Raw genomic sequence first — 15494 nt, forward strand, 5'->3', positions numbered from 1 at the left:
CAAGACGACTACAGACAGACACAGACCCTTTGTTTCTCTCCCTCCTCCCAGCTTTTGAAAGTATCTTGTCTCCTCATTGGTCATTTTGGTCAGGTGCCAGCGAGGTTACCTTTAGCTTCTTAACCCTTTACAGGTGAGAGGAGCTTTCCCCTGGCCAGGAGGGATTTCAAAGGGGTTTACCCTTCCCTTTATATTTATGACAACCTAGAGATTGTGTGGGTTTTTTATTTTTTTTAAAAGGAATAATTCATAACACATTCATTTGGCACATTGTTCCTAACCCACTTTTAGGGAAAAATATGTGTAAGCATATTCTTGTTCTTTAATCCTTGTCATGTTCTTCTTTCTTTTCTGCTTTCGTTTTGTTTCTTAAAGTGAAATGCTTTTTAAAAGACCAAAAATACTGCAAGAATAATTTAAAAATAAAAATCTCACGAAGCAGTAACTGTTCCTATGAAACAGCTCTAAAGAGCCAAATCTTGCCAGGGGCTTAGCATGCTCACATACCACTGATTACAGTGGGAGCTGGGGGGGTGGGGGGTTCTAGCACTCTGCAAGATTGCGTCTGTCTTAGGGGAAGTACGGTAGAGGACCATCTGAATTTAGGTAGACTGTACAAACACTGGGGTGCATTTGATCAACAGGGAAGTCAGAGAATTGCATGCGCATATCTGAGGGCAAGATCTGGATGATTGCATGAGACTCACCATGTTAATCCCTTAGCTAAAGGGGGAAGAGTTGCACATCTGCACCATCTAGATGAATCATAAAAAAAATCTCTAAAGTGAGTTTTGTTCACAGATATTTTTCTTATCTCAAGCCCATGACAATCTAAGGGGTTGTCTGAATTGCTTCATCGTGTCTCCGCTACGACTGGGAAGGAATGAGTCACTATAGGCCTCTGATCAGTCACACATCTGCTGACACCTGTTTTAGGCTGCTGTTGAACCTATGCCAAATTCAAACCAGTGACACGGCAGCAAAAAGCTCAATCTCCCAAGTCTGTGCAAGGGAATATAGCTCTTAAATTTGTGATATTTATACTGTGAAGATGGTTCTTGGTGGGTGAAGGTGTCTGTATTCTTGGATTGTAAATACTGTAGCATAAAACACAAACTCTTAAAGTTTCTCTAACTGCAATAGAGGAAAGAGTTTTTTGTTTGTTTTCCCCATGTTCTTAAATCCTTAACTCTTTGGCAGTCATGAAAGAAGGGGGACCTTGTATATCAGCTGCCTTGTTCACCCTGATTCAAGGATTATCGTTTACTGAATAACTTTTGGGCTATTGTTGTTTCTGAAGCTTATGTGCATTAACATACTCTAGGCTTCTCTACCTAGCTCTTATAAAGCTCTTATAGATGTCAAAGCACTTTACAAAAGAGGTCAGATCCATTATCCCCATTTTGCAAATGGGGAAACTGAAGCACAGAAGGGAAAGTAACTTGCCCATAGTCACCCAGCAGGCCAACGGCAGAACCAGGAATACAACCCAGGTTTCCCGAGTCCTAGTCCAGTACTCTATCTACTAGGTCATACTGTGTGCCCACATGGCCTAAGACCTGAGAGCAGGAGAGGGAAGCTGTGAGAATGTGGTGATGACAAAAGTAAGCAATAGGATTTTGACAGCAGTCTGTATATCCTAGAGAATTGGATTCATTTGCCTACCCGGTCTTTCATCAATCTGATGAAAAATCTATTCAAAATAGAAATAGGCCTTATCTACAAAATTTGGATCTTGATCCAATCCTTCGTCAAAGTCTAGATGTGTTCTGGATCTGGGGTTTTGGCGTGAGACATCATGGGGATCTGGGTGAGTTGTAAAGTTTTGGTTTCAGATCTGAAAAATACCTGCAAAATTTGGAGAGACCAAATTTTAGTATTTTGCCTGGCCCGTTCTAATTCTAGTGGATCATATTTACTACAGTTGCCAGTTCCTGACTTGGTGGTTGTTAGGATGAGTGCAAGATGCATCTGTTTTTTCTTTAGTGTGGCCCTGCAGCTAAATATTTCCTCTGTGTGTGGGTGGCAAGTTAATTGCGAGCAACGACTGTGCATTTATAAATGCTTTCAGTGAATGTAGATATTACCATGTCAGTAAGTGCTTATGTAAGTAACCAGGGATATGTGGGAAATGTTTACTGCTTTCTGTAGAATATTGAGGGGGCACCTCACGCGGTGTACAGAATTTTTTCCTTTTTAAATGCCCCTTTCTTTTAAATGTAGGTTGGCTGGGCATTAGAAGCCAAATGATGGCCATGGTCTTGCAATCAGATCTGTACAGATGGATCCCAGCACTAGAAGGCAGCTTCATTGACTTCAGTGGGGCTTTCTATGTGTGTGAGGGTCCGCTTGTAAGGATCAGTTCGCAGGATTGAGACCTAAATATACACAAACATCCACACCTTCTGCTGAGATTCCTCCTGCTCATTCTCCTGACTGGTGGAGTTGGTTAAATAATTAACCTTGTTAACACCAGCTGTAGAGAATGGACATTACAGCATTCACAGATACTTTTTGCAGCTGTAGAGTGTAGCCCTTGTTATTCCTCAATGCTCCCTTCCTGACACAGGGACAGTTAATTGAAGGAGCCACTTGTTCTTCCTGGGTGCAGCAATATGAAGCCTCCACTGCACTAGCCGCAGGGGACGAGTGATTGGGTAAATACCCGGGCTAAGTTAGTGTGCAGGGAAATCCTTATTTCAGGGAACTGGTCCTATGTGAGCAGACATCCCATTCTGACTGTACTGGAAGTGAGACAATACTCTCTGCCTTTCTAATGCTGAACTCCACACCAGGAAAGTACATTCTCAAGTACCCAGTCTAATAGATTTTCTTGTATATCCAACCTATTTCTTTGGACTTTGGTTAGTCTACCCTGTTTAGTGTAATCTGTATTGCAGTTCTTCAAATTTTGTCTCTTAAGTTAAATGAGCACCAGCAATTTGAAACCCAGTCAGCCTTTTAGAATGAGGTTATAGGCATTTTAGGTACAACACTTACACCTGCCACTTTCTGTGACCTTTCCTGATCACCCAGTGCCTCTTTAAAAATGGTTTTCGTACACTGTTTGCTTTGTGAAAGATCCATGCAAACTGAAGAGGGAAATGAATCCAAGAAGGCAGAAGAAATAGCGAAACTGACTAGACACACAATGCTGTCAGGTGCCCAATGTGAACAAACTAAAAAATAAAGCAATACTTTTCTCGCAAGTCTGAGTCATTACAGGAGATCTCTGAAATAAGAGAGGACATAAAATTTAGAGACCGAGGTATAATTTTTTAAGTCATTGATGTCCCTTCCTTTATTTCTGCTGATGAGCAAGAAAAGGTGAAAGGCTGGTAGGTTTGCAACCACAAGTAGTTGAAGTCTTGAACCTTTTTCATTCTCTAATAAAAACAATTTCACTGAAACAGTCACAATGTGTTTCTAAAGAAGACGTCTGGTTCGTTTATCCACAGTTAAATCTGTGGCTTTACCAATCATTTCAAGCTCTGATGAGTGACAATAGCATGTGATGTGCATGTCCAGTAAGTGGTAATGAGAGATGATGCTGTATTCCAGTCAGTGCTCTGCATATCCAAATGTATACTACATTTCATGAGTGAAGGGCTCGTCTCTGCACAGTATTTTTTTAAAATAGACATTGGTATTTTCTTACCACTAAAAATAACCTGGAAAACCTAGGAGTGAAGATTCACTGGACATTTGTCAATCTCAGATTCCTATAGTGCTTTCATTACACTGCTGGCTAATGCCTGGAGATCCTGCTTCTGCAACCAAAAAGGTTAAAGAACAGACTGACTGTATTACAGTCAGAAATATACACTTTTTCTTTTAAATAGTTCACAAAACATGTGGAAGGATAAATATACAACAAAGGGCGAGTGCATGAATCCCATTGTATGGGTAGCAGCTTCTCAAAGGTTTTCCTTATCATTTACTAGGATGCTCAAATCTAGAATCAGTGTTTCAGTAGGATCACTAGCAAAGTGTTAGACTCAAAAAAGCTCCTGATAATGATAAACTGTGTACACCCTGAGAAATCAACCAAGTGGTGTCTGGGTAACCACATGACTCAGATAAATTAGTTGGTAGGAGTCACAAGACTAAAATCCTCACACACCATTTAAAAATGTTTCCTCTTAATTTCTGGGTCAAGTTTTTTTGCTTTTTGTTTTAAGTAATTAAAAAAAACCCAAACCCTTTATTTTCATCTTGGGAAACCATTGTTGGGATTGTGCAGCTGTCTTTCCTGTTTGGATCTCTGTTCTCTCTGGCAATTATTTTGGCAGCTGATTATTTCATATACTTTACTGATTAAAGGGACACTGTCAAGACTGATGTAGCCAAAATTTGACATGATTTTCTCCCCCCACACCTCCCTGTTACCTGTTTACAAATTCTATTAATATCGAGTATCGCATATGTCCTCCTGCACTTCCACTGTGCCCCACCCTCTCTTAGGCCTGCCCTAACCTAAAAAGTTAGGTCAACCCAGCTGCATCGCTCAGGAGTGTGAAAAATCCACATCTCTGAGCAACGTATCTCAGCTCACCTAACCCCTGGTGTCGTCAGCGTTAGGTCAACGGAAGAATTCTTTTGTCAACTTAGCTACTGCCTCTGGGGGGGGGGGAGGGGCGGGTTACCTGTGTCAATGGGAGAACCCCTTCTGTCGTTGTAGGGAGTGCCTACACTTGAAGCACCGGTGCTGCTGTAGCATTTTAAGTATAAACATAGCCATAGAGTTTGAGGCCAGAAAGGACCACCAGATCACTTAATCTGATCTCCTGTATAACACAGGCCACCCATGCAAGCACCCGCATGCCAAACCCAGTGACCAAAATTACATCCCACAGTGAAAGCTCTAAACCCCAATGCAGTCACTATGCATGGCCTTGTAGAGTAGGGCAGCGCAAGGCATGGGGAACATTAGTGAACTAACACTCATACTCTCCACTAATAAGGCGAACTATGATGGTTACTAGTACAGTAAGGATTACAAGTGGGTTGGGGCAATGCCCACTTAACTATATGATTGAACAGTGGCTAGTCAACAATCTACTGAAAGGATAAATTTGTTAGCCTCTAAGGTGCCACAAGGACCCCTTTTCTTTTTGCGACTACAGACTAACACGGCTGCTACTCTGAAACCCGTCATACTGAAAGAATGGGAAAGGTTGGCTAGCTAATTATGGACTAGAATCATCAAAACTTAAGCACTTTGTTGGATCGAGGCTTACATGATTATTGGGGGAGGGAGATAATCATTGTGATAACTAACTAGCCCCCATGTTGTTAATGAATAACTGGGGGGTCAGGCAGGCTAGTTAATAGATGGAGAGGCAGGTATGATTAACACATGCAAAGGGCAGAGTTTACAGGTATAAAGGTTAATTATATAACGTTTGAATGCTGTCAATTGCTGTTGCTCTTTGTGTCATTTGAGTATGCGTACTTGTACTGCTACTTTATTCTTAACATGAAGTGTTACCACACTGTCACACACATAATATTCCTTGATCCAGCACCAGGAGCTGGGAACAGGGAACCTCTGTTCATGTCTCTGTGTGTGTGTGTCCGAAAGAACTGTGTGGTTTACACAATAAGGGTAGCGCAGAGAGATCTAAAGTTTATTAGCCCACCATCTACACAATAAATGTATGTGGTGTATAAAACACAGAATATTTTTTTAAAACAACTTCATAAATTCTTGTCTCTCTCTTCTTTTCAGGTCTTAGCAATGAGTTACCCAGGCTATCCTCCAGCAGGCGGGTACCCCCCAGCAGCTCCAGGTAACTTATCCAAACAACCCAATTCAAGTGGAGACAAAGCACAAAAAAAGGGATCTGAATGGTTTCAGGAATTGGGGATTGGAACACAGAACCTTTTTGTGTCTAGGTCATCAGTTAAAATTCAGGACAGGAGTGAATGAGCATTGTTATGTCTGGTGGTTATGTGGCCTCTTATGAAATGAATTGAGTACTTTCAGTCTTGCTCCTAACGGACAGGTACTTGCAGCACACTCAACACTGAGGTCAGTAGAAAATGCATTGATTTTGATACCGGAAACCATGATTTCCAAATGTGATGAGTGATTCTGGGTACCCAACTTGTGCTGCCTTAAAGGAGCCTGATTTCCAAATGGAAGGGGCTCAGCACTTTCTGCACATCAGGCCCCCTTAGAGTGTCTCATGTTGAGCACCCAAAAACTCGTGCACCCAACATTAGTAGTCGCTTCTGAAAATTTTGCCCAGAATAAATAAATAGCAAGAAAAAATGCCCTTGTTGGCACTGGATGGGGGAAAGAACTAGAGGGCCTTGCTGCATGCTTAGTGAGGATCTATTGTGTAATTTGAGACCAATAAGCCACATGGGCCTTGGTCCTAACGTTCTCCCCAGTGCAGTACATAATATGATGAAGCAGTGAACACCGCCAAATGCATAGCAAACAGACAAGGCTGCTCAAGGGCTCCCAGCAGTGCTGGAACTAAAACCTCTGTAGCTACTGTTTTAGAACAGTGTTTGAACTTTGACCCGATTTGATAATGAAGGGATAAAAAGAGAGAGCTGTGTTACCAGAACTGTGAAGTGCCTGAGAATGTCCATCCTATTGGAACACTGAATATCCAGTGTCAACTGCTACAATCCCAAAATAGATCAAGTCCTTACATGTGAGGATTGAAGTGTCTTTAACTATATTCTGTTATATAACTCTACCAAGTTTGCTTTTGTTAATAGAGAACATAATGGTCCACGGATACTTCACACATGACTGCATGTTTCTGGTCAGGTTTCTTTTCCTATTATGGTCATGTTATCGCCATGGGTAGATGTGAGATCTGCTCATTTGAACCTTGCAGACCTTTTAGTTTGTTTTCCTCTTGTCCAAGCAGCCTACGTTTTAATAGATATTACAGTTAAAAAATGAAAGTAGTAATGAATAAGGCAGAAAAACATTTTAAGTTTCAGAGTGGCAGCCGTGTTAGTCTGTATTCACAAAAAGAAAAGGAGGACTTGTGGCACCTTAGAGACTAACCAATTTATCTGAGCATAAGCTTTCGTGAGCTACAGCTCACTTCATCGGATGCATTCAGTGGAAAATACAGTGGGGAGATTTATGTACATAGAGAACATGAAACAATGGGTGTTACCATACACACTGTAATGAGAGTGATCACTTAAGGTGAGCTATTACCAGCAGGAGAGTGGGTGGGGGGGAACATTTTGTAGTGATAATCAAGGTGGGCCATTTCCAGCAGTTGACAAGAATGCCTGAGGAATGGTGGGGGTGGGGAATAAACATGGGGAAATAGTTTTACTTTGTGTAATGACCCATCCACTCCCAGTCTCTATTCAAGTCTAAGTTAATTAACTCTAAGGTGCCACAAGTACTCCTTTTCATTTGAAGTTTTGTGATTCAAGGTGACTGTTTGATTATTTCAGGTAGTAATCCCTGGGGTGGTTCTGGCTATCCCCCTGCAAATCCACCTCCAATTGGACTGGAAAATGTTGCCAACTATGCCAATCAGTTTAATCCAGACTATATGTCAGGGATGGTAAGTATATTTCCATTTAACGTATTTTAAAGATGATTTACTTCAATGTCAAGCTGTATTTCTACCGTAGCAGCGAGAGGGTTGGGTATGTTTTCAGTTTGTGTGTTTTTGCCTAGGAACATATAGGAGTAGTCCAAAGCGCCATACGTTCTGGGGGCAAGATTCCCAGGAAGGGGGGGAAATGGGAAGAATGTAGTGGCTGAATTCATGGCCTGATTTTTAAAAGTACTGCCTTTGAGGCTAATGTGTGCTGCTGGGAATTCATCATTTAAGAAAATCAGGCCACTAATTTAGTCAACTAAATATGGGTTTAGGAGCCTAACTTTAGGGAAAGTTGGCTTTTTTTTTTTTTTTTTTTTTTTAAATCTTGGCTTGGTATTGTGACTCTCGCAGTGCACAGAGGATGGGGAAGAACTAATAATGCTGGTGCATATGGCTAATTGGTTCACACTGGAAAACTCAGTCCAAGTTCCGCTTTTTACCTAACTCTTCAGCTAGTTCACAGCCTTGCTCACTCAAACAAGTGACTTAGCTGAGTTTACATAGTGTGAGACAGTGTCTCATCCCTTGTCTCCTACATGCCTTCTCTAAGCCCGGATATTCCTCCTTGCAACAGATTATGGTGAAAGTAACTTTTGTAGACCTAGGAAAATGCAGAAGTGATTTATCTCTTTATTTTTATTTTATTCTTGTGCTCAAAGCAGAAGCTGCAGGAAGACTGAAATGGTGGATAAATATCCTTTCACTGTATGCTGTTTATACACAAAGTGATCAATCTAAATCTGACCTATCAATCCTCATCCTCAAAGGAAACCTACAGTTTTTCAAAAGACAAGCCTGGGTGCTTAAATACATTACTCTGCTAGACACTAAAAATTGTGGACTGAAAGGAGCCACCGGATTTATGACTTATTACAAAAATCTGTAACTCAGTATCCCCCCTTTTTGTCCTAAGACTGCAGAGGTATTAAGGAGCCACTCTGTCTTGAATGGTCCCTAATATGCTAACTATTTATGCTAAACAATCTGTTCCACCTTGCGTTTTGCTGGGACACTGGCAGAACATTTCCCAGACCTGAAGAAGAGCTCGGTGTGGCTCGAAAGCTTTTCTCTCACCAACAGCAGTTGGCCCAATAGAAGATATTGCCTCACCCACCTGGTCTCTCTGTTTATACAATGGACTTGGGCAAATTGTGGACATTTGCACCACAAAGTGAATTCCTGAGTGTTTAATATATGGAGATATTTGGTAGCTACAGATTGAAATAAGCAGCGTGTTCTCAGTAGTGTAAGTGGCAGGACAGGCAGCATGAAACTGACTAGAACCATTCTGTTCTAATCTCATTTATGCTACTGGAAAAGGAGTACTTTGCAAGAGCACAGTGCAATCACTGAAGGATGGTTCAGTGGGATTCTACCCAGATGCCCAAGTGTGCTGCAGAGGCTTTTATGAATTATGAGCTACTAGCACATCTGTCTGCCACGTAAAATACCCCGGGGAGGAGGGCAAATGTGTTTTACTCACAGTATCTGAGAGCAGATCCCTGCTGATACAGTAAAACAATCATGATCAGAGAAGGAATTGACCTCTGCCTTGTTTTTTTTTTTTTTAGTGTTTGGTGTTAATGAGAGAACCTTTTTAGCTGTAAGGATGGCGTGGTTACTAGTGCTTGTTGTGTGAGCATGGGGACGATAATGCTGGAGGCTGTAGTTCTGATGGCTGAGGTAGAGAAACTTAAGAAGAGATGGTAGCAGATATGCATGCGTTACAACTCTTGCATATGTTTCATGTAGTGCATAGATTTTGCCCCAGAATGGGATGGGGTCAGTTTCAACAGCAAGGTCAACAGCCATTTCCCTAACACTGGTCAATCTCTTTCCTTTGGGAAAGGAGATTTTCACACATGGACATACTCTTCCCTCTCCTGACCTGGGGGGGGAGGGGGTTCTCTACTTCATTTTTATTTATTTATTTATTAATTTTTTTAAAACAGTGCCAAGTACACAATTGAAAGTCAACACCTGATCCATCTTAATCTATATTGCTTTAATTGTCGGTCATTGCAGGCTTCTAATTTGTCAGGAATCTTCGGAGGTGCCAATGTACCACAAAGCGCATATCCTCCTGCACCTGGAGGCTATCCCCCTCTCCCTCCTGGGGGCTTCGGGCAACCTCCATCAGGACAGCAAGCCTCTTATGGAATGTACCCCCCACCTGGAGGAAATCCACCAGCAGGAATGCCAGCTTATCCAGGATACCCAGGCAGCCCCATGCCACCACCAGGGCAGCAGCAGCCAATGACCTACCCAGGGCAGCAGCCAATGACCTACCCAGGGCAGCAGCCAGTGCTACCACCTGGGCAACAGCCAATGCCAAGTTATCCGTCAGGCCCAGCTGTGAATCCTTCTGTGCCTTCTTATTCAGGATCTGTGATGCCCACAATCACACCTGGAGCAGTAAGAGACATTTCAGTGTGTTTAATTTTTAATTGCTGCATGTTTCCTTTGCGTGAACCAGAAACAAACTCAGCTCAATAAAATCATGGACGAAGGAGGAGGTTTGGCCAGAGAGAGAGCTCTTATTCAGATAGCAACAATATAAATACAGACTGAGTGACATTAAATCTAATTTTAGCAAAATTATCCTGAATTAAATTCTTAAGGCGAGTTTTAAATCCCTCTTATTGAATCTGCCTTTCCTAACAAAATATTTGCATTTGCCTATACCACTTTATGAAACCTTAATTAATGAGATGCTGTGTTTAGGACCCGTGAGGCTTTCTTTTCCATATGTCAACATAGTTTGAGTATAAAATGAATAAACCATTTAAATTCCATCGTAATTTTCTTTGTTTCTTCTCTGACATGGGCTATGACTGGGGCAAGTTAGTAATGATGTGAAATCTAGTTTTCTAGCTAATTCAGTATCTAACAGTTATCCTTTTTATTGGCATGACTTAGTCTGGAAACCGAGGCACAATCACTGGTGCACCAGGATTTGACCCCCTGCGTGATGCAGAAGTCTTGAGAAAAGCTATGAAGGGATTTGGTGAGTGGTCCATGGGCTTAGTTTCTGTTGAAAGTGGTATTGCACCATTGCTCCACTGCTGCCATTCTTCATTGTTACACTTGCGAAGAGTGGAATAGTTCCAGGACTATTATCCTTCCTGTAAGAAACTAAACCTTTATCTGAGGTAATCAGCTGGGAGAGACCACAAGAATAACCAGCGTTATGAGTCTGGTATGTTTCTTTCCATTTCATTTGCAGTTGAGATTAGTGCTGGAATTAATTTGACAATCATAGCATATAACTAGAATACTTGCTGTAATGTCCCATCTGATACGTTGGGGACGCTGTGCAGTAAGGGTACAATTCAGCTCCTAGTAAAGTCAAGAAAGTAAAGAATTTAGCCACTGACATAAGTAGGAGCAGGATCAGACTCTAATAGAATGTGATAGCCTTAAAATGTCATACATTATGCACCCTTTGTGTTCACAGGAACTGATGAGCAGGCGATTATAGATTGTCTTGGAAGTCGCTCAAACAAGCAAAGGCAGCAGATCATCCTGTCCTTCAAAACAGCTTATGGAAAGGCAAGTATTTCACAGCAGACCACAAAGAGCCAACCACCACCTGCTGCCATGCCTTTTATCAACGGGCCAAACATACCCAATGCTTGAAAAAACACTGAGAATTAACCAATGTTGATATCACTCATAAAGGAGTGCTGGTATGGGTGGGCAGCCACCATAGCCCATGCAGGTATAGCTCTACCCTCCCTGACCTCCAGCCTGTAATCCAGTTTGGTTGAAAGGTGTCAGTCCACTTTGCTAACTGTTCGTTTTGACCTTTTGTTCAGTACACAACATTTGAAGGTTTTTGTTTTTTTAAAGTTGTTGTCAGTTGCTACCATTAGTACCGTTAAATGGAACAATTTTATATTGTGTACGTGCTACTTATTCTTGAATGTGAAAAAGTGCCAGTAAGCTGCAAGAACCTAATGCTAGTATTTGTCAATATCTCTGATTCTGAGCCTTTTTAAAAATTATCTCCAATCAGGATTTGATCAAAGATCTTAAATCTGAGCTGTCGGGCAACTTTGAGAAGACAGTCTTGGCAATGCTGAAGACACCTGTCATGTATGATGTTTGTGAAATAAAGGAGGCTATAAAGGTTTGTTTAGGGAAATTAAACCTTTAAGATTATGTAGTTTTTGTTAATCATGTTGGGTGCTTAAATTTCCCCCATAAACTTGTCTTTGGATTGTGTCTCTTAAATGATAGTTTATGCCCCACCTCTCAAGTAGATAACGACCAAGTGTAATTGTGAAATAGATTTGAAGCTCTTTTTTATTTAAAAAAAAAAAAAAAGAGAGAGAGAGAGAAACAACATTATGCAGAGGATCTGTGTTGGTGAGACTCAGGAACTGAGTTCTAAACCTGATTCTGCCATTAACATGCAGTGTGGGTAGAGGCAAGTTATTTAGATGAAAATTTTCCAGATTGGCTGCTAATTTGAAGTTCTTCCAGTCTTGGATAGCCAAGTTGAGGCATGATGGGCCTGATAATCAGAGGTGCTGAACACCCACAGCTCCCATTGGCTTCCTTTGGGTTAGGGTGCCAGTACCTCTGAAAATCAGGTCCTTAAATATGTCAGTTGGGCACCGAAAACTTTGGCTGTAACCTCGGCCTTGGTTTCCCCCATCAGTAAAATGGGGATATATTTCCTATCTCACCTAGGACTTCACGTACAATGCTTTAAATGATGCAAAGCATTCTAGAAATGTTGGGTATTATTATTGAAAGTTTCCAGACTGTTTTGCAAACTTTATTCTCAAGATAGTTCAATTTTTCAACATGTTAATTCTTAAACTTTTTTGATAAACTTACAAAAATGAGCTGAAATAAATATCTAAGTCCCTGAATCACAGCATCAAGGTCTATATAGAAGGTCTCAGGTGCAGGGTATAGGCAAAGTAGCCATGGGGTTGAAACAACAGTTAATAACATTAGTTGCCCTCAGAAACAGAATTAGATCACATCAGTCTTTCTCAAGTATTGTTCATTATAAGACACATTTAACTGTAAAATTTGCTGTATAAAATCAGATATAAATGATGATATCACGTAAGATACTTTGTAAGTACTTAATTAATGTCCTTAACATGGCTCTTATGTTTTCTCAGGGGGAAAAAAGCCTGTTAATGTGTGTTTGTGTTATGAGCAATGTGTGAACTATTCAGCTGGAATATTTCTTACACAAAATAATGACTTCTGAATTGCCTAGTTTTAATTCTGACCTGGCGATAGTTTCTTGGCATGATAGTACATTACAGCAGTGAGCTGTGTCCAGGATATGTGTGTATATTTTTTTTTTCTCCCCTCTTCTTTGCATATAGGGTGCTGGCACAGATGAAGCCTGTCTTATTGAAATAATGTCTTCTCGCAGTAATGAGCACATTCGAGAAATCAGTAGGACCTACAAAACAGGTTAGGCTTAACACAGTCCCAGTAACTCTACTTTTTCTGATCACCCATTCTGAGCACATTTTCATAACAGTAATGGAAAAAAATCAGAGGCCTCCACCAGGCATTGGAGGCTTTAATTCTGGATTTGTAGTAAAGTTGTGTACAAGTACTTATGAAATGAGCAGATATGCATAATGACTTTCGGTCTTCCAGAATTTAAGAAAACTCTGGAGGAAGCTATACGAAGTGACACATCTGGACACTTCCAGAGGCTTTTAATCTCACTTTCTCAGGTACTTCAACACTCAAGTAATACTTCTGTACAATCCTTCCTGAAAAGTAGTGGACATAGTGGGATGAGAGAGAGATGGATATCCAGCTCTTCATCTGATATAAACTGGCATCCTTCATTGGCATCGGTGGAATTGTGCCAATTTACAGCTGCTGAGGATTTGCTCTCTTGTGTTTTTAGCCTCTAAAATTGAAGTGTGCTGTTTTTTTGTCAGGAATATGGCCACCACAGCAGCACGTGGTCCTTACTGTGCCACATGGTATAAGATGGTGAAAGTCTCTTAGCAACGCAGGTTGAATTATTCTGGCTAAGAAGAGAATCAAAGGATAGATAGAAAAGACTTAAAATTATCATGTGGCCAGGCCTCCAGGCTCTAAATATTTCTCCATTTTCCCCCCGTTTCTTTTCTTGCCTTTTTTACAAGAAAGGGAAATAAGTCATAAGTAGGTTTCAGAGTAGCAGCCGTGTTAGTCTGTATCCGCAGAAAGAAAAGGAGTACTTGTGGCACCTTAGAGACTGTGCATCCCATGAAGTGAGCTGTAGCTCACGAAAGCTTGTGCTCAAATAAATTTGTTAGTCTCTAAGGTGCCACAAGTCCTCCTTTTCTTTTTAAGTAATAAGTAGTCTTCCACTGCTTGCTCATGTTGATTCCAATTAGATGTGCACACACTGCGTGCACAGTTGCCAGAAGGTTTTTCCCTTGGCAGTACCCATTGCGCCTCTCCAGTTCCTTCTTACCGTCAGTGACCGTCGTTGGAGCGTTTCTTCTCTTGTTCAAATGAGTGATCCTCTAGCTTGCTTGTTGTTTGTATATATTTCTTTAAAATACATATATATTATTTAAATAGTTAAAAATAGGTTTTTTAATATTAGTTTAGACTAGTTGAACCCTTGTTGCTGGGAGTTTCCCCTGCCTCCCCCCCCATTTCCCTTCCCTCTCCTGGGGCGGGGGCATGCCCCCGTGTGGAGTCTGCCAGAAGCCGATGCCAAAGAGCGACCCACACACAGCTTGTCTGAAGTGGTTGGAGGAGCCTGAAGGCACTAAATATTTCTCCACTTTCCCCCTGTTTCTTGTCTTGTGTTATAAGAAAGGATAATATGTAGCAGCGGGACACAACTTAATTTTTAAACCGCATTACAGTTGTATTGAAGGTCGGCAATGGGACATGTTCATAAATGTTTGCAGAACTGGGGCCTTAGTTTTTGAACTCAGTTGTAATTAACCCAGTTCGCTGTTTCTCCAGGAATCACATAACCTGCGTTAAAAGAAAGAAGCAAAGTGCTTAAACTAAACTTGTTTAGAAAGTAATTTTGTTGTTGTGGCGTGTGCACGCACACACCCACACACACAGTTGATCTGATTTTTTTCTTTGTTTTTCAATTTTGAAATTTTGATGCAAAATAGAGCAAGAAATGTTTGAAATTAGTTTCCTGTTTTTCTAATACTGGTTTCTACTTACCTATTTTGCAGTGATAAAAGGGGCAAGTACTGCAAACTTCACTCCTGCAAAACTTCCAATGAAATCAGTATATGATTTCAGAGATCGATCCCCAGTTGGGAAAATGATTGTCTGTCTGTGTTAGTGCTGCTGGGTCTTCAGAGATGAGTGAAAGGAGTGGGGGGGAAATGTAGAAAAATAGGTCAAAATAATTTTAATTTTGAGAAATAAAAAGACGAGTGCCTCTTAATTTTTGGATAATATTGATATCCTGTAACTACCGTACATAAATCCTCATGTCACCTTCTTCATGGATTTATTTTAATTCCCCGTCCCTGTGCAAGGATTAGTAGGATATTCTACCCAGTAATTACTTTGAAAAACATTTTATAACATAATGTCTGTCTATTAAATGGAATAACAGTAGATATATTCCAGTCTAGAATCTAGGCTTCCCTCTTGATGATCTAAATGAACAGTACAAGGCTGTATTTAGCATATAGGATTACGATAGAGGACAGTATTTGCTTTACTTAGGTTTAGGTAAACAGAGTAACTTGTGTTGCTGTAATGTTTGGGCTGGCATCCACTTAAGTACAGGTCGGTTCATAACGTTTTCTGGTGGGTTTTGGAGTAAATGAAGATGGTAACAATGTCATTCTTTCTATTGTCCTTATGCCTACACCAGTGCATTGCAACAGTAAGGCAAACACGCTCTCCTGAGTTCACGTGAACACT

At 40.9% G+C, this 15494-nt stretch overlaps 1 protein-coding gene across 3 annotated transcripts in view; it reads left to right on the forward strand.

Moving 5' to 3' along the window:
* Positions 1-15494, forward strand: part of ANXA11 (annexin A11) — a 76545-nt gene that overhangs the window by 46857 nt on the left and 14194 nt on the right. For 2 of the 3 annotated variants that reach the window (XM_073353239.2, XM_073353240.2), the window contains exons 2-9: positions 5732-5792; positions 7444-7556; positions 9624-10028; positions 10518-10605; positions 11056-11150; positions 11617-11730; positions 12956-13046; positions 13239-13318. In XM_073353239.2, coding sequence (XP_073209340.1) covers positions 5741-5792; positions 7444-7556; positions 9624-10028; positions 10518-10605; positions 11056-11150; positions 11617-11730; positions 12956-13046; positions 13239-13318 — 1038 coding nt within the window. In that variant the 5' untranslated portion in view covers positions 5732-5740. Of the gene's footprint in view, positions 1-5731; positions 5793-7443; positions 7557-9623; positions 10029-10517; positions 10606-11055; positions 11151-11616; positions 11731-12955; positions 13047-13238; positions 13319-15494 lie in introns of those variants that run through there. The other variant, XM_073353238.2, reaches the window with a different exon arrangement.

This window comes from Lepidochelys kempii, chromosome 7 (genome assembly GCF_965140285.1).
Source record: "Lepidochelys kempii isolate rLepKem1 chromosome 7, rLepKem1.hap1, whole genome shotgun sequence".
Taxonomy (NCBI): domain Eukaryota; kingdom Metazoa; phylum Chordata; order Testudines; family Cheloniidae; genus Lepidochelys; species Lepidochelys kempii.